Source organism: Myotis lucifugus, unplaced genomic scaffold (genome assembly GCF_000147115.1).
Source record: "Myotis lucifugus unplaced genomic scaffold, Myoluc2.0 scaffold_357, whole genome shotgun sequence".
NCBI lineage: Eukaryota > Metazoa > Chordata > Mammalia > Chiroptera > Vespertilionidae > Myotis > Myotis lucifugus.
This window is the reverse complement of record NW_005871405.1, coordinates 128814-147195: the sequence shown is the minus strand read 5'-3', so window position 1 is coordinate 147195 and position 18382 is coordinate 128814. Positions and strand designations below refer to the sequence as shown.

General features: G+C 40.2%; 1 protein-coding gene across 19 annotated transcripts in view; it reads left to right on the top strand.

Annotated features, from left to right (window-relative positions):
• The first annotated feature begins 6 nt into the window (after positions 1-6).
• RAP1GDS1 (Rap1 GTPase-GDP dissociation stimulator 1) overlaps positions 7-18382 on the top strand; it is a 139226-nt gene continuing 120850 nt past the window's right edge. For 18 of the 19 annotated variants that reach the window (XR_002832288.1, XR_002832287.1, XR_002832286.1 and 15 more), the window contains exon 1: positions 7-36. Coding sequence is in view for 8 of the 19 variants with exons in the window: in XM_006101417.3 (XP_006101479.1) it covers positions 33-36 (4 nt within the window). In the remaining 11 variants the exon portion in view is untranslated. Of the gene's footprint in view, positions 37-6674; positions 6949-18382 lie in introns of those variants that run through there. The other variant, XM_023764895.1, reaches the window with a different exon arrangement.

The window sequence follows — 18382 nt, the reverse complement described above, 5'->3', positions numbered from 1 at the left end:
GCCCATCCCGGCTCTACAACCTCGGGAGCAACATGGGTAGTCACCCTTACCTCCCCGTCATCGCCTGACATTTTTCTCTCGCTCGGCGTGTGGCAGGGTGGGAAGCATTTCTCGCGCAAAGTTGCCGATTCTCGAACCTCCGGGTGTGAGGCGGCGGCTCTGGCTCCGGGGAGAGGGGGCGCACGCGGAGCGCACGCCGGGGCCGCGGGGCCGGGAGGGTCCCGAGCGCGGGGCGGCTTCGGACCGCCGCCCACCCCGGCACCTCGCCGCCTCGCTCCCCTCCTCCACCCTTCCTGCCCGAGTCCGTGCCCGGCCCCGCGGAGCCGGCCTCGGGGGCGCCGTCTTCGGCCCCATCCGCCGTCCTCCGGGGGCCGCCCGCTTCCTTTCCCCGGTGTCTGCGGGGCTGCGAGCTCGGATCGGACCGCGAGCCAGACCACTTCACCCAACTTCCCTGGCCGGCCGGCCTCCCCCGCCTTGGGGACCGCTCGTGCCGACGCGGGGAAGTGCGAGCCAGTCGTGCTGTGTGCGGGCGATATTGCCACCTGCACGGACAGGGCGAGAGCGGACAGACACGGAGGTTGGAAGGGATGACTTGTCAGAGGCCACGGGGGCCGTGGGGAGGATGGACAGCCGCTGGCTGTTGTTGGGTGACTACCATGTGCAAATACTGCCGTGCTCACCGCATCTCCTGGGCTCCTTCGCCTGTCTGCCGTGGCAGGAAGCGGCACCGCCGAGCCCGATACCAAACTTACATCACTTATTCCTTCCCAGCCTCCCCGGACTCATCTACAGAATCTGATGCCTTTGTATAGTAAATCTGAGGAGATTGGTTTTAAGGAAAGATTTAAATGCAGATATGTTTTCTAAAACGACATGTAATTCATCCTACAGTTTTCCCTGAATTTGTGGCTTAACTGTTAAATTCAGTGATTGCAAAGCGTCTGATGAATCCCATAATGTAATTAAAGGCCGAAAGTTTTTAAAGAATATAGTAGCCATTTGGGAATGCCATATTAATTTTTACATGTTCCCTGGTTGGCTTTCACTCCTGCCTTACCATAATTTCTTCTTTTTAAATGTTCTCCATAGGCATCTGCCAACCCAGACTTTCCCCACCCCTCTGTGCAAGTTATTTTAAGCTGAAATGAGTGTGGTCCTTTCATCTGTTGTGCAGTGTTCAGCAGATCCAGCGTTAGGTCATGGCACCCCAGAATCCTCAAGGAAGTATCTAAAAAATGTAGAAATGGTTGGTGTCCATGGAGCTTCCTTGAAAAGCATATGCTTCAAGGTCTGATTCAGACCTTTGGCCATAGATCTGGAAGAAGCCAATGTTGCAGGAAGTGGTATGAATGAAAAATGAATCTAGGAGCCTGAATTTTATTTTCATTTTTTCACTGTTTTTCCTTTTAATGTACTATTAAGTATGCTGAAAAAATATCTGTAAAAATTGGGTGGCCCATTTATATGTACCTAGCCTTCCTCTGACAGTATAGTGTTAAGTAATTATTAATATAGGTTATTGGACACATTATGTCTTTCTCTTGAACATACAAAATTTTACTTCTCAATTATAACCCACAAGTTTTGTCTGTAAAATACATTTCCCCATGTTTCAAGGTGAGCTAAAAAAATATCCATTTAACTTAAATTTTAACTTGCATGTTGCATCAGTACCTTTTCAATGGGAAAAACCCAATTCTGTTGTAATATTAGTGAATAAAAATACTTAAAACAAATGAAATTATTTACTTAAATAATAATCTTGAAAATCATGAATGTTACTGCTTGATTTTAAAAAGGCCTAATAGAAACCCATCTCTCATTAGAAGGTTCTCAGGTAACTCTTGATTAAATTCATCTCTCTCTTTCATAGAGCTCTGTTTTTTCCTTATTGGGAGCTTTTTAGCACTTACATAATCTGCCTTATAATGGAGCTGTTTATGTGTGTGTTGTGCATTTAGTCATGTGTTCCAGAAGATGAGAATTGTCATTAATTTTTGTGTCCTCAACTGCTTTCCACATAGTAGGTATTCAGTAAATCCTCGTTGAATTAACTGTTTAATTTAAAACCTATCATTTTAAACTGGTGAACCTGAAAGTATGGCTCTACACAAACATTTGGGTTGATAGATGTTACGAAGGTGTGGAGAGAGGGAAACCGAGAAGTATAATTATACTATGACTGGCCCGCTCTAAAAAAAGTTTGGTTGTGTTAGTGATAGGGTTTGGGGGCAGCCTCCAGGCAAGCCATTTCCTTCTACACTACTGTTTTCAATGGTAAGGCAATTGAGTGTATGATCATTAGGTATATACAGTAGTGTAAAATTGAAACCTTGGAAAGCAATTTTATATTCTGAGCCAAGGAAGTTTTTATAATTATTCATGTACACATAAGAGGTGGAAGGTGTACTGATCAATGTTGAGGGAAGGGCGGGAATCACGTTTTAATCTGTCATTATAAAAAATTAAATAAGGTGACTTTTATAAAAGATATTCTCATGGCAGTGATTTTTCTCCATAAGAAAGTGAAGGAAACGTCTTATATAATTTTATGGACCATGCTATTATTTTATGTATATATTTCATTTTAAATTTAACATGTATTTAGTATTTATTGAATGTCAGCCATGTGCAATATACTGTGGGAGGACAAAGATGAATAAGACATTCATATTTCAAGTTGCTTGTAATCTTAACAGGAAGGATGTAACATACATAGGTAAATATAGTAGAAGTAAAGTAAAAGTTATATTAAAAATAGCCTTTACTGCCGAAACCGGTTTGGCTCAATGGATAGAGCGTCGGCTTGCGGACTGAAAGGTCCCAGGTTCGATTCCGGTCAAGGGCATGTGCCTTGGTTGCGGGCACATCCCCAGTGGGGGGTGTGCAGGAGGCAGCTGGTCGATGTTTCTCTCTCATCGATGTTTCTAACTCTGTATCTCTCTCCCTTCCTCTCTGTAAAAAATCAATGGAATATATTAAAAAAAAAAATAGCCTTTACATATATATGATAGAGTCAGGATGGAGGGATGATTTTTTGAAAAATGATGTTATTTGAAACAAAGGTTGGGTAAATTTCTGAAAGATACAAATGAATGAAGACTGTTAATAAGGTTGGGGTTGGGAGGAGAGAAATGACATAAATGAAGATAGATAGGGACTATTCAAGGAGTTTCCAAATAATATTAAATAGCCATGTTGGCTGGAGCTAAAGATAATGAAATAGTGGATGGCAGAGATGAAAAAGTATTAAAGACCAGGTAATGGAGGACTATAAATGCCAAGCTGAAGAAGTTTTTGGATTTGAATTGTCTATTGAGGAACTATTAAACATTTTTATTTAGTGAAGTGATGGATCATATTTGTTTGTGGTTTGGGAAAATTAACCTGTTAATTGAGTTCAGGATGAATTAGATGAGAAATTAGAGAATGCTTCGGAAGCAATGGTTGTTGCAGTTTGGGTGAAAGTATTTAATGGCTTGAACTAGGCTCAGGCAGTGGGAATAGAATATTGCAAATAAAGAACAGGATTTAGTTGGTAACAGCTCGAATATGGAATTGAGAAAGGAGTTATACATTATCGCCTTGGCAATAATGAGAATGTGCAGTCTATTAATATGTTGAATCCATTAGAGGAGGAAACAGCAATAGTCAATTTTGGACCTTTAGAGTTCGACTTTTGGTCTGTCATTTACATGATCTGTTCCTTGATGACAGTGACTTTCATATTAGGTTCTGAATACATTTCTAGCACTAGTGTCTGGCACATAGCAGCTATGCAGTAAAAATTTATTGACTGACTGAAACTAGGTACAGAGTATTTAACAGTTATTTTAACTCTCAAGAGAAAATTCCAACTAGAGATCTGGAAGTTATCCACAAATATACTGCTATGATATTTTAAGTTTGGTGGGAGGATGAGAATCAACAAAGAAAAAGGAAGAAAATTTGTCCAAGGTAGGAATCTTGAAGAATACTCTATAGATAGAGGAAAGGAGTGAAATGATTTGACACTGAAAAAGAACTAGAAAGACTGGAATTGGCCTATAGTTGGTTTCAAGAAAGAGTAAATGGTCAAAAAGTTGTTTATTGCTTCAAAACAATTAGAGTAATAAGGATGGAGAAAAGGCTCTAAATTAATGTGGTTTAGTTAGTATACTACCCAGTGTGTGTGTGTGTGTGTGTGTGTGTGTGTGTGTGTATGTACCCTTCTACACTAATAAAAGAGAAACATGGTAATTAGCGTACGACCGCTACCCTTCCCATTGGCTAATCAGCATATCCTTATGCAAATTAACTGTCAGCCAAGATGGCGGCCGGCAGCCATGCACTGAAGCGAGCAGGAAGGCTTGCTTGCTTCAGTGACTGCGGACTTCAACGTTCCCCGCCTAACTTGCAGGCCTCTCAGCTGCAACTCTAAGCAACTATGTACTATGTTGCAAATAAGAAGCTAAACAAAACCCCAGAAACCAGCCGGACTGAAAGCCAGCCTGACCGCAACATTGTATCGATGTTTTCAGCAGCGAGGCCTCAGAGCTAAAGCTGGCCCAGAATAAAAAAAAAAAAAAAGAAAACAAGGAGCGATTGGGAGCTTCAGTCATTCGCCAGCCGGAAAACAGCCCTCTGCCCCTCACCCAGACTGGCCAGGCACCCCAGTGGGGACCCCCACCCTGATCCAGGCCACCCTTCAGGGCAAACCAGCCGGCCCCCACCCATGCACCAGGCCTCTATCCTATATAGTAAAAGGGTAATATGCCTCCCAGCACCGGGATCAGCGGAGCAGCAAGGCTCCCGGCACCGGGATCAGCGTGACAGGGGGCAGCGCCCAAACCCCCTGATCACCCTGCGGCTCTGTGTGTGACGGGGCGGGGCCACAACCTCCCTATCCGCCCTGCTCTGTTTGTGACAGGGGAAGGCACCCCAACCCCCTGATCAGCCCTGCTCTGTGCATGATAGGGGGGAGCTCCCCAATCCCCTGATTGCCCTGCGGCTCTGTGTGTGACATGGTGCAGCGCACCAACCCCCTGATCGGCCCTGCTCTGTGTGTGACAGGGTGTGGCGCCCCAACCCCCACCCCCCCCCACGAGCACTGCTCTGTGTGTGACAGGGTAGAGCCATAACCTCTCCATTGGCCCTGCTCTGAGTGTGACAGTGGCGGCGCCCCAACCCCCTGATCGGCCCTGCTCTGGTGGGGGATAGAGGGTGGCGCCCCAACCCCCCTCCACGGGCCTTGCTCTGTGTGTGACAGGGTAGAGCCATAACCTCCCCATTGGCCCTGCCCTGAGTGTGACAGGGTGCAGTCCCCAACCCCCTGATCCGCCCTGCTGTGTGTGTGACGGGGGAGCTCCTCAACCCCCTGATCGGCCCTGCTCTGTGTGTTGCAGGGTACGGAGCCCCAACCCCCCTGATGGGCCCTGCTCTGTGAGTGACAGGGGCAGCGCCGCAACCCCCTGATCGGCCCTGCTCTGTGAGTGACAGGGGGCAGCTCCCCAACCCCCTGATCGGCCCTGCTCTGTGCGTGACGGGGTGGCGCCGCAACCTCCCCGTCGACCCTGCCTTGAGTGTGACAGGGGGCGGTGCCCCAACCCCCCAATCGACCCTACCCTGAGGGTGACTGAGGGTGGCATTGCAACCTCCCGATCCGCCCTGCTCTGTGCATGACAGGGCGGCACCCCAACTCCCCAATCGGCCCTGCTCTGAGCCTGACCAGGGGCTGCACCTAGGGATTGGACGTGCCCTCTGCCACCCGGGAGCAGGCCTAAGCCAGCAGGTCGTTATCTCCTGAGGAGTCCCAGACTGCGAGAGGGCACAGGCCGGGCTGGGGGACCCCACTCCCCACCCCCGCGAGTGCACAAATTTTTGTGCACCGGGCCTCTAGTTTATATAATAAAAGCCTAATATGCTCAGTGTCCGACCAGTCTCTATGATGTGCATTGACTACCAGGGGGCAGATGCTCCAACCTGTAGTTTAGCTTGCTGCTGGGGTCCTGATGATCAGGACTGGGTGAGACCCTGGAATCCTCCCACGGTCCCTCCCCAGCCCCGATCATGCCCTTGCCCGGGACCCCTCAGGTGATGTCAGAGAGCCAGTTTTGGCCAGATCCCCGCAGGCCAGGCCAAGGGACCCTGGGCCTCTAATATATATATTTAAAAGGCATCTTTAAGAGGTGTGGTAAATGTGGAGGTGAGTTGTAAAAGCTAAGTGATAATGAGTAAGTAGAATTAAGAGTTTACTGTGTATAGTCATGCTGTATTTCTTGACCAGTTTAAAGATGTGTAAATTAGCATATATTTTTTAACATTTTAAAAATATTGCACTTTACATGGAATGACACATGCTATTTTCTTGCCCGCGAATAATTTGTAATCTCACCATAGTGCCTCACATCTCTTTGACATGCCTTTGACTTAGTTTAGAAACTTTTATTTTTGCAATATCTGTCATGCAGAATGAGTTTAGGAATGGTTTTATAATTTTACATGGCATATTGCATAAAATTTTTTTCTTTTTTTTTGTTAATCCTCACCCAAGGATATTTTTTCCATTGATTTCTAGAGGAAAGAAGGGAGGGGGAGAGATAGAGAGGAACATCTAGGTGAGAGAGACACATTGACTGGTTGCCTTCTGCACACACCCTGACCAGAGGCTGGGGATCAACCCTGCAACTGAGGTATGTTTCCTTGACCGCCCTTGACTGGAATCCAGCCTGCCAACGCTATAATCATTGAGCAATACGGGCTAGGGCCATAAAGGTTATTCTTACCAGTTAATGTATTTTATCCCTCTTTATTTAGTCTTTGTGAATTTGGAATTTCTCTAGTTATATTTATGCCTCTAATTTTCCTCTTATTTCCTAGAGTTTTGTTTTTCTCTTTAAATGTGTACAGTAGGTCCTTGAGTTACGTTGGAGATCCGTTCCTATGGCGAGACATAATGCGATTTTCACCGTAAGTCGGAACCACCTACATAAACACCTACATCACTCACATGGAGCACATACATAGCAGTAATGAAGTGAAACAGTAAAAAAAAATTAAAAGAAAGAAACAATTCCTTACCTTTACTTGTGGTAAATAAATAATAAAAAACATAAAGCACATATGTACATACGTCAAAATGACGGAACTTTTTTTTTTTTAAATAAATGAGAGATGGCAATGTAACCACGAAACAACATAGTCAAGTCTCAAGTAACCCGAGAACTGTCTGTATTTGGCAATATATATTTTTTTAATCCTTGTGCTTTAAGTCCAAGAATGGTTTCATGGATAAATAGTAAAAAATAGTACTTTACTTGCACTTTGCATGTCAGAGTAGAGTGATAAAATGTTTTTGTAATCTGGTGGTCACTAAAATTAATTTTTTAAAAAGAGCATAGATGATAGACTGGTTCAATAATTTTTCTTATGTTGGTATTATATCTATTTTGTATATGCCCTCTTTTTTGTTTTCATATGGGAGAAGGGCTAAATTCACTATCCTTGGGAGAGTCCTGTTCTGAAATCACAAGTACTACTATTTGGAAAGTGATAATAGCCTTAATTCATTTTGAGATCCATAGAGTTTTAACTTTCTCAGTGGAATGATGGGACTTCTATCACTGGAGAAATATTGTGATTACTCTCTCCAGAGATTCCAGATCACCTGAATTTGAATTTGATAATTCTGGAGTTATTGGTGGCACCACAATAGCCATAAAAATTACCTAATTTTTTAAAAATTATACTTTTAAATTTAGAGAGGGAGGAAGAGTGAGAGAAACATCAATGATGAGAGAGAATCATTGATTGGCTGCCTCCTGCACACCCCCTACTGGCGATGGAGCTTGCAACCTGGGCATGTGCCCTGACCAGGAATTGAAGGGTGACCACTGGGTTCATAGGTCCATGCTCAACCACTGAGCCACACTGGTCTGGCAAGAATCACCTAAATTTTTAATACTCACTCATGAATGTCAGGAGGATGGGAGAAGGAAAATCCACTCCTTTGGGAACTCCATGTTAATTTTAGATAACCAAATGTTTGGATATCTATAAGGAAAAAAATTAATTTAAAACACTTTCCTGGACATTTAATTTGGCAAATAGCTCTTTCTTGTGGAGAGAAAAGCAATAACAATGAAGCTATCAGAATAGCTTTTAAAGTCTATTTTGGTTCTATGATTCATTGAAACTAAACCTTAAAATATACTCTGTATCATTGATGTCTTAAATATGATATAATAATCCCTAAATAATTCATTTTTCTTTAGTATTCAAAGGGTAACATGTGCTTGAGGTAGCTACTTCAGGGTTTGAACCAACTTGTTAGCTTTGTCTAAATAGATAGCCTGAAATACCATTACCCGTGCTAGCCAAGATGTGGATGTTGGATTCAAATTGCAGAATAATGTAATCCTCTCACTACATCTATTTATACAACTTTTGTGGCTAGAAGCATTCTAGGGGTTAAAACTGAAAATTAGGATAGTGACAAATGGAAGTAGTTAAATTGAGCTGGAAGCCATTGTTGGCTTTACTTACAAACTCCAAAGTTGACTTTTTTCACAAAATGAAATTTTTTCACAAAATAATTTTTTTCATATTTGCTCACTATCTGTCCTCTTCTCTAAAGACTTTTTTGCTTAATTTTGTCCATGTTTTGTATTTCAGCTACTATGTATGTACTATTAGTGCGAAAATATAGGGTGTCCCCCAAAAATGTATTCACACTTTAACAGTTGATAGCTCAATTGATGTTTCTTTACAGATTTAACCCATTGGAATTAATAATTATTCAAAATGTGTATACATGTTTTTGGAACAGCCTGTTATATATATCTGGGCTATTTCTTTGTATCTAGTAGATTATTTGACATCTCTACATGCGTAGTTAATTCAAACTCATTGAGCTAAAAACTGAATTCACTGTGTAATTTTTAGGAATTTTAACGAGAGGTATGCTGGTTAATATTTAACCCAAAATGCTTCTCCAATAATCTCACATTTGTGGTGGCAGTTGATTTCCTGTGAATGCATAGTTGGGAAAAGATGAGATGCAGCATGCCATTATATAGAATATCATTACATAGAATATCATATAGACACTAGAGGCCTGGTGCAGGAAATTCGTGCATCAGGGAGGGGTGTCCTCCAGCCCGGCCTGCACCTTCTCCAATCTGGAACCCCTTGGGGGACATCCTTCCCACAATCCAGGACCACTGGCCCCTAACTGCTCGCCTGCCTGCCTGCCCGATTTCCCCTAACCGCTTTTGTCTGCCTGCCTGATCGCTCCCTAACCGCTCCCCTGCCGGCCTGATTGACGCCTAACCACTCCCCTGCTGGCCTTATCGCCCCCAACTGGCCTCCCCTGCTGGCTTGATTGCCCCCAACTGCCCATCCCCGCCAACCTGATTGCCCCCAACTGCCCTCTCCTGCTGGCCTGATCACCCACTACTGCCCTCCCCTGCCATGACCCGCCTCCTCCACTGGGACTGGCCTCTTCTGTGCTGCGCAGAGTGTGGGACCCCCAGGCCTCACCGCGCAGAGCAGCCACTGGGCCCCTCCTCTTCTGTGCGTGATCTTGTGGCGGCCATCTTGTGATGATGTTGTGTGAGGGCGTGATGCCACCTAGGCTTTTATTATATAGGATAATAACCTCATGAGCATAGATAATAGTAATGTAATAAAGTTATTAGTAATGAGTTTTGAGTATTGCATCTTATAAGTTTGAATATAACTTATTTAATTTTAAGTTCATATAATTTAATTTTTAATAATAGCTATTTTAATAATTGCCTCACAAAGTTTCTGAAAATTTAATAATCATATCTCATGGGCTGGTACAAGGGGGCTTGCCAGTACACCATTGGATTAATAAGGACTATATTACCACTTATTAGGAATTACTGATGTCAGTTATATTCAGCTTTACTGTTTTTAATATTTTTTAAATTTTATTTTAATCCTGTTAACAATTCTATGAAGTGGATGACACTATCATTTTGTTGGCTCAGAGGATTAAATAATTTATCCAAGGGACACAACTCAGTCTCTAAAATCCTGTTTAAGAGCAGTGGTTCTCAAACTTCAGGTTGCATAAGAATCACCTGGAGTGCTTATTGGGAAAAAGAATTACTGTGCCCACCCTCAGATATTCTGATTCAGTAGGTTTGGGATGATTCAGTAGGTGTGGGGTGGATCAATAATTTGTATTGTCAAGACATTCCTAGATGCTGCTGCATTTGGAATAGCACCACCCACTGTAGAGCATAAGTATCCAAACCATTCATATAAGGACCAGATGATAAACATTTTAGACCTTCTGAAGGCCAAGGGGCAAAATCAAAGATATTACATAGATAAAAAAAATATATATGATAAGAGAAAACAATTACCCACAAATTTTTTATTGCTGAAATTCAAAATATAACATTAATTGAACACTAAGACTGTAATTCTTTTCTTGAAATAGAATTTTACTTTATTGGGATTCAGAGTTACCCTATTATTAAAATTGATTGCAGATTTTATTTGTTAATGCAGATCTGTAATGTGACTTTATGGACTTTGTAATATTGCTGTCAGTCCATAGGCATATGATTTTAATGAGCATATTCATTGTCTGAAGGCATGTACAGAATTCTTTTAGATATTTCTCTTAATATTTGCCCTTTAGCTTGCTGTTACATTGCAGATTAAGTACTTCCAATAGAAAGTTAAGTAGAAGTTCCTTAATTGCATAATTAAATGCATTTAGATATATGGAAGTTTCTTTTGCACTGGAAATATGGTTTCTGTCTTTATTCAGCTGTCATAATGTGGACACAGGTATAGACAATACATAAAAAAATGATTGCATGATTTAATTTTCACAATAATTTCTTAGGTTTAGAAAAATTTGTTTTCAAAAAATAAGTTCAGTTTTACCACAATTTCTAATATAAATAAATCCTTAGTCATTCAAATGCTATTAGAGGAATCTCAGATAGAGTATTAATAAGTGGCCATCAATCATCTTTACACTGAATTTTCAATTGACCAGAATGATATAAGAAATCAAAAGATAGAAAATAGCTCTGGCTGGTGTGGCTCCGTTGGTCGGGTGTCATCCCATGCACCGATAGGTTGCTGGTTCTATTCCCCTGTTGGGGCACATGCCTGGGTTGTGGGCTAGATCCCCACTGGTGGGCCTGCAGGAAGCAACCAATTGATGTTCTGCTCTCACATCGATGTTTCTTTTTTTCCCCTCTCCCTTCCTTTCGTTTAAAAAAATCAATAAAAATATTTTTAAAATAGGCTAGAATCTCTCTTCCATAATTTACTTGACTAGTATAGCCTTTAGCAAATTACTTAAGCTCTTTAAATCCCCATTTCATGTATATCTTTAAAATATTATCATTATTATTGAATAAGAACCAAGAAATAGATTTCAAATCTGTTTCTTAGGGAATTAATATCAATTATAATATGGAAGCCTTGAAGATTAGTTACCTAATAAAGACTTATCAGCCCTGAAACCAAGGTCTGTATTTTTTCTTTCCTTTATACTTTTAAGGGAAAATGATGGCATGGCATTTAAAAAAGTCATCAAAGCACAGGGCTGCTGGATTATTTGAAGAGAATATTATTTTCTTATATATAAGAAAACATTTTTTGACATAAGAATTATATAAAATTATTTATATAACTATAAATATATAAAATCCTGATTTAAAATTTTAAAAATTTATTTAAAATTTTATATTAAAAATTATATAACATTTATAAACTAATTTTAAATATCTAGGAAGTTCCCTAATTTATGGGTAGAGGTTTTGTTTTTCATCGCCGGAAAACAAACAAACCAGGAATAATTTTATTTTAACAAGAAATTTGTTGTTTTATTAAAAACTATTTTCTTTAATTCTTCTGAAAATATTCCCTTTTGATGTTTTATTGAGTAACTCCAGCATAAAAGGTGAGACTGTTCATTAGAAAAAGCAAACATTACATTGATATATTTATCCTCCATAGAAATACAAATGTTTGTCTGCCTTTAGAGTTATAAGGTATTTGGCCTTAAAATTATTTAGAACAAAGATAGAAAATTTACATGATTTGATTAATTTCCTTTTGGTTGCAAGAATGCATTTTGGGGGAGGGTAGTGTTAAGCTCCAAGAAAATAACTGTCCACTGTGCCACATTTCTGGCTTTGATATGGTTTGTACATAGCACAGTCATTCAAATCAGAAACACAAGACAGCCATATCAGGCATTACGGAAAGTGAAAAAATAAGTAGTGCAACGTAGCCACATTTTCTGCTTTAAAAAGCTTCACTTCTAACTGGTAGATGAAGAATAATATAAGCAATGAATAATAGATACAGATAAGGCCCTAATTCCTGAGACACAAATGCCAAAGAATTTAAATGAGAGGATAGATCATATTTAGCTTTTTAGCATCTAGTACAGCTTCTCTGAAATAGTAAGTGCTTATTACTTATAATGATCTGGAAATTTTCCCTAGAATTCACTTAATCAGTTACACATGTACTGAAAGCTAGAATATGTACTCAGCGCTGTACCACCCTTAAGAAACTATAGCAGAGAGTGCTGCCTGGTACATTTCATTGTGATTTTTTAAATTTAACATATTCAGATCTATAGACAGTTATTAGCTAGTACAACTATCTAACATGGTTGGGTTATAAATTCATTCTTGAAGAGCTTACATCTATATAAAGCAAGATGCAGGTAGTCCTTGCTTTGTACAGCTCTGATATACATGAGATCTGTGTGAATTTTATTTAAGATGGTACTGTGCAAACTGCCTGTTCAGTGGAAAGGAAAGATCCTGAACTTTGAAACACACATGTCTGGATTTATCCCAACATTGGCACTTATCTTTCTGGGCAAGTTACTCAGTTTCTGAATTCAACTTTCTCATCTTACTAAAAATACAGGTAGTAATAACATCTATTTCACAAGGTAGTTGTAAATATTACATAAAATAATATGTATATAAATTTTTAAAATTTATTTTAAAGAGAGAAGGGGGGGAGAGAGAGAGAGAGAGAGAGAGACATTGATTTGTTGTTCCACTTATTTATACATTCATTGGTTGATCTTATGTGTGCCTTGATCAGAGATTGAACCTGCAACCTTGGCATATCATGGCGATGCTTTAACCAATTATGCTACCCTGTCAGGGCTATCCATATAAATTTTAATTTCTATTTCCAAGGCTGAAAATATAGTCATTTTGGGGAAATATTATTTTGTATTGTGGGTTAAAACCAAACAAAGGATATAGTGCTACTTGTATTATTTTAACCAAATCATGTTGTGAGTACGAAGTTATTGTAGCAGATTATATTTTCAAAAGATGACCACAAGCAATATCTCTTGCCCCACATATTCTTCTAGAACTGGCTAAACCCATTGAGAATTGGGGAGTTCACTTCCTGTTGGATTTGCACATGCCTATTGGTAACCAGTAGAATGCTGCAGAAGTGATGCTGTGTGATTTCTTAGCCTCAGTCTTAAAAAGCAATGCTGCTTCCACCTTGTTTGTTGAAACACTGGCTTCTTGGAGCACTAAGTCTGAGACCCTGAAGCTGCCATGCTGTGACGAAAGCCACATGGAGAGACCCAAGGTCTCAGGTGGTCAGTCCTAGCCTTCAAGTCCTTCCAAGCCAGTCCCCAGACGTGTGAGTGAATGAACTATCAGACGATTCAGATGATGCCAGCCTCAGCCATTGAATCACTCCCAGGGACACTCCTAGACTTTGAGACTTTGCATCCAGGCTCCAGACCTGGTGGAGCAGAGACAAGCCATCTTCAATGTGCCCTTTGTGAATTCCTGGTTCAGAGAATCTGAGCTCAATAAAATGGCTTTTGTTTTATGTCATTACGTTTGGGGTAGTTTGTTATGTAACAGTACTAATTGGAATAGTTATAAAACTTTAAAGATACATTGTCTCAGTAAGAAACAGATTACAGTGGAACGTCCATTCTCTTGCTTAATTTTTTCCAGAAGGTTGTTCGAGAAGCAGTTTGAAAACCAAATCATTTTTTCCCGTTAGAAATAATGTATATTGAATAAATCCATTCCAGACCCACAAATGATTCCCTGTTTTAACCTTTCTTATATACAGTATGTGTCTAATATACGGTTTAATCTGTAAATAAACACTTCTTAAGTTCATTGAACCACCCCCTACTAGCCTTAACCAAATCATTTTCAGCACTAGTTTTAGAGGTGTCTTTCTGTCAGTATGCAGCATCTTTGCTTGTTCATATGTGGCTGCCTCTGAATGCTGTCACTGGCTAACTGCTTTTCAGTTATCCAAATCAATTCAGTTTTTCTACCTCTTCAACTGCCTGTGCCCTGGTTTCTTTCACACCCTTAGCAACATCAGCACTTGTGATGGCCTCTTTATGTTTTAAAGCTGTGCATTTCCTCCTTTGTATCCTGGGAGACTCTCTTTGTCCTGCTGAGGTATCAGCCTGAAAGAGTTGTCAGGTCTAAAACTGAAGTTTAGTTCCACAACCCAGACATTTTTTCTGTGAACAACGTGGTCAAGAACTGAATTGTTCGAGATGGGAGACGTTTGAGAACCGGGGTTTGACTGTACTCACCATAGTGGGAACTACTTGCTAAATAAATGTTTACTGAGTTTTTCTTTAATTTCAAATGAGAAATTCATTCCCCTATTCAGTTAATTTAACAAATGTTTACTGGATACCTCCTATGTGCCAAGTGATAGGTATAGTGCAATGGCTGTGCATTATACATCTCAGGAGGATATGTTCTAAGAACCCTCAGTGGATACCTGAAACCGAGGATAGTAGTGAACCCTATATATGCTATGTTTTTCCCCCCCTCTACATAAATATCTATTGTTAGGGTCGCTGAAGGAAGTACATATGAGGCCAGAAGTAGTAAAGAATTATGAATTTCTTAGGTCATCTGGAAAACCAGATGGGTTGAGCCCCAAAATAGTGCCAGCACCCGGGGACTGGGAGACACAGATTTTAAAGACTCTAGGTAGGCTTTTTCTGGGTGAAGAATTCTCTGGGCAGGTCCAGAGGGGAAAGATTGTGGTCTTAGCAAATGGAATGTGGTCTAAATGAAAAGGAATGTCAGTAGCGAAATGACCTAAAGGTCAGTTTCCCAGGGAAGGGGGTATTGATTCGATTTTTTGATCAGACCTAACATCTATGATAAAATTTAATTTATAAATTAGGCACATAGAATAATAACATAAAAAAGTAGGACATTTATAACAATGTACTCTAATAAAAGTTATACTCTTATCAATATATCTTATTGTATTATATTCACCTTTTCACTTAAAGCAGGGGTGAGGAACGTGTCCTGCCTGTGGGCTGTATAAGCCCTGAGAAAACATTTGGTCTGGCTCTGCCAAGGCATTAGGGTGGGTTAAATTAAATGTGACTAAATATAGCAGGCTAATTTTTAAGTTGATAAATGACATTATAAATATCCAAATGGTCCTTGGCAGGAAAAAGGTTCCTCACCCTTAATTTAAAGACTTAGGCTTCTCTTTGGTATATCTGAATTTCCAGCACCACTGTTCTTGCACTTTGGGGCCTTTAATAAGTAAAAGAATGGTTCCTTGAAACAGCTTTGCAGTACCAGGGCAGTCGATCTGATAACCAGGATGGGTACCAAGTGACTAATGGATGGGGTGTGAGGAGAGCATATAGCATGGATAGCTGGACAAAAGGATAATTCACATCTGGGATGGGACTGAGTAGGTAGGCACAAGATTTAATCATGCTGCTCAGAAGGGGGCACATTTTAAAACTTATGAGTGGTGTATTTTTGGTATTGCTGTTTAGTATTTTTGGATTGTGGTTGACCACAGGTAACTGAAACTATGAAAAGTGAAACCACAGATAAGTGGGGGACTACTGGAACTAACAAGGTGCATAATATAGTGGGGGAGCATATAACTAAACAAAAAAACTAAACAAAAGAATATTAGAATTTGTCCATAGAACCGTGAAGGTTGGATGCAGTGTTAGAGAATGACCCTGGAGGATTAATGAAGAGGAGACTTAGAGTGGGCAAAGATGGTCTCTGGGGTGGGGACATCTAGGTTGAGACTTGATGAGGAAGGGATAGCAAGCAAGGAGTATTGGGGATGAGATAAAGGAAAGGAAAGAATTTTAAAAAGACCCAGGTGCCAACATCGGTAGTATTAAGTCCTAACTGCTTTCATTACTTATTGACTGGTAGTTTTGATGACTTGCTATAATTTGACTAACATTATAAGTCTTATTTATTTCCTCAGTGTTGTGATAGTTACTTTTTATTTTAATAATATGAACTTAGGCCCTGGCTAAGTAGCTTAGTTGGTTAAAGCATTGTCCCAATATGCCAAGGTTACGGGTTCGATCCCTGGTCAGGGCACATACAAGAAGCAACCAGTGAATGCATAAATAAATGGAACAACAAGTCAGTGTTTCTCTCTGTCTCTGTCCTCTCGAAAATCAATCAATAAAAAATAATAATATGAACTTACTTATAGTATATTATTTATACTTGATTTTAGAAAAATCAACTTAATATCCAGTTAATAAGATTAAAGAAGTATATCTGAGATATATCCAACTTCTTTTTAGTTTATAGAAGAGATACTTTTATATATAGTTTTCTTTATCTTTAGAAAAAAATCAATTTTTCAAAACTATTTTTTTCTAAGGAAATAAATATTAACCTTGGTTGTGAATGATGCCTTGGGATTTTTAATAAAGTATTGGTTTATGTTTACTAGATTAGTTACTAGTTATATTAGGCATCAATAGAGCATGTTAGTGTTATTTGATGTACTTTTTTTAGGCTACTTTTTCCTGGGTTGAAATGGAAAATAAATTATTTCTCATTTTATAACAGAGGATTCCATCATGTTTTTCAAATTGTCAATTGAGCTGGCAATGCACAAAAGTCTATTAAAGTGTATACCTTACTTTGAAGTAAGAAAATGCCTGAAATTCTAATATGAGAGCAGCACCCTAGGGGGTCCTCAGTATCCTATTAGACCAGTGATGGCGAACCTTTTGAGCTCGGTTGTCAGCATTTTGAAAAACCCTAACTTAACTCTGGTGCCGTGTCACATATAGAAATTTTTTGATATTTGCAACCATAGTAAAACAAAGATTTATATTTTTGATATTTTATAGATTTAAATGCCATTTAACAAAGAAAAATCAACCAAAAAAATGAGTTCGCGTGTCATAGGTTCGCCATCACTGTATTAGGGTGTCCATGAGATCAAAACTCTTTGCATAATACAATCAAGACATTGTTTTTTTTTCACCGTGTTGACATTTGCACTGATAATGGTGCAAAAGCAGTTGTGGGTAAAAAACTGCTGATGGGAGAACCAAGATGGCGGCATAGGTTAACACTGGAGCTTGCTGCCTCGAACAACCACTTCAAAAATACAACTAAAAGACGGAACGGACATCATCCAGAACCACAGGAGGAAACCATACGAGACTCAGAGGAGGCGCAGTGCTGAAGTGAAATACTAAGACACCCAACAGCAGAACAGAGGAGCGCAAGAGGAAAGGGGAGTGGGAGATGCGGGAAGAGACTGGACAAAAATCGTGCACCTATGGATGAGGACAGTGGGTGGGGAGTGAGGGCAGAGGGTGGGACGGGAACTGAGAGGAGGGGAGTTATGGGGGGAAAAAGAGGAACAAATGTAATCTGAACAATAAAGATTTAATTTAAAAAAAAAAAGGAAAGAAAACCTATTTGAAGAAATAATGACAGAAAACTTCCCCTACCTGGTGAAAGAAATAGACTTACAAGTCCAGGAAGCGCATAGATCCCCAAACAAAAGGAATCCAAAGAGGACCACACCAAGACACATCATAATTAAAATGCCAAGAGCAAAAGACAAAGAGAGTATCCTAAAAGCAGCAAGAGAAAGAAAGTCAGTTACCTACAAGGAAGTACCCATACGACTGTCAGCTGATTTCTCAACAGAAACTTTGCAGGCCAAAAAAAACTGCTGATGCTTTAGTCTGTGTAAATCAGGGTAGTAGTAGCACCAAACTATATTAGTAGTTACGATATTCTTTTTGTTGTTGTTAATCCTCACTTGAGGATATTTTTCCATTGTTTTTTAGGGAGAGTGGAAGAGAGAGGGAAAGACAGAGAGAAACATCGATGTGAGAGAACCACATTGATTGGTTGCCCCCTGCCCGTCCCCGACCAGGGCCCTGGCTGGGGAGGAGCCTGCAACTGAGGTACATGCTCTTGACCAGAATCAAACCCAGGACCCTTTGATCTGCAGGCTGTCATTTTACCCACTGAGCCAAATTGGCTAGGGCTAGTTATGATATTCTTCACCATCATATTCTTGAAGTGAAAAATACCAG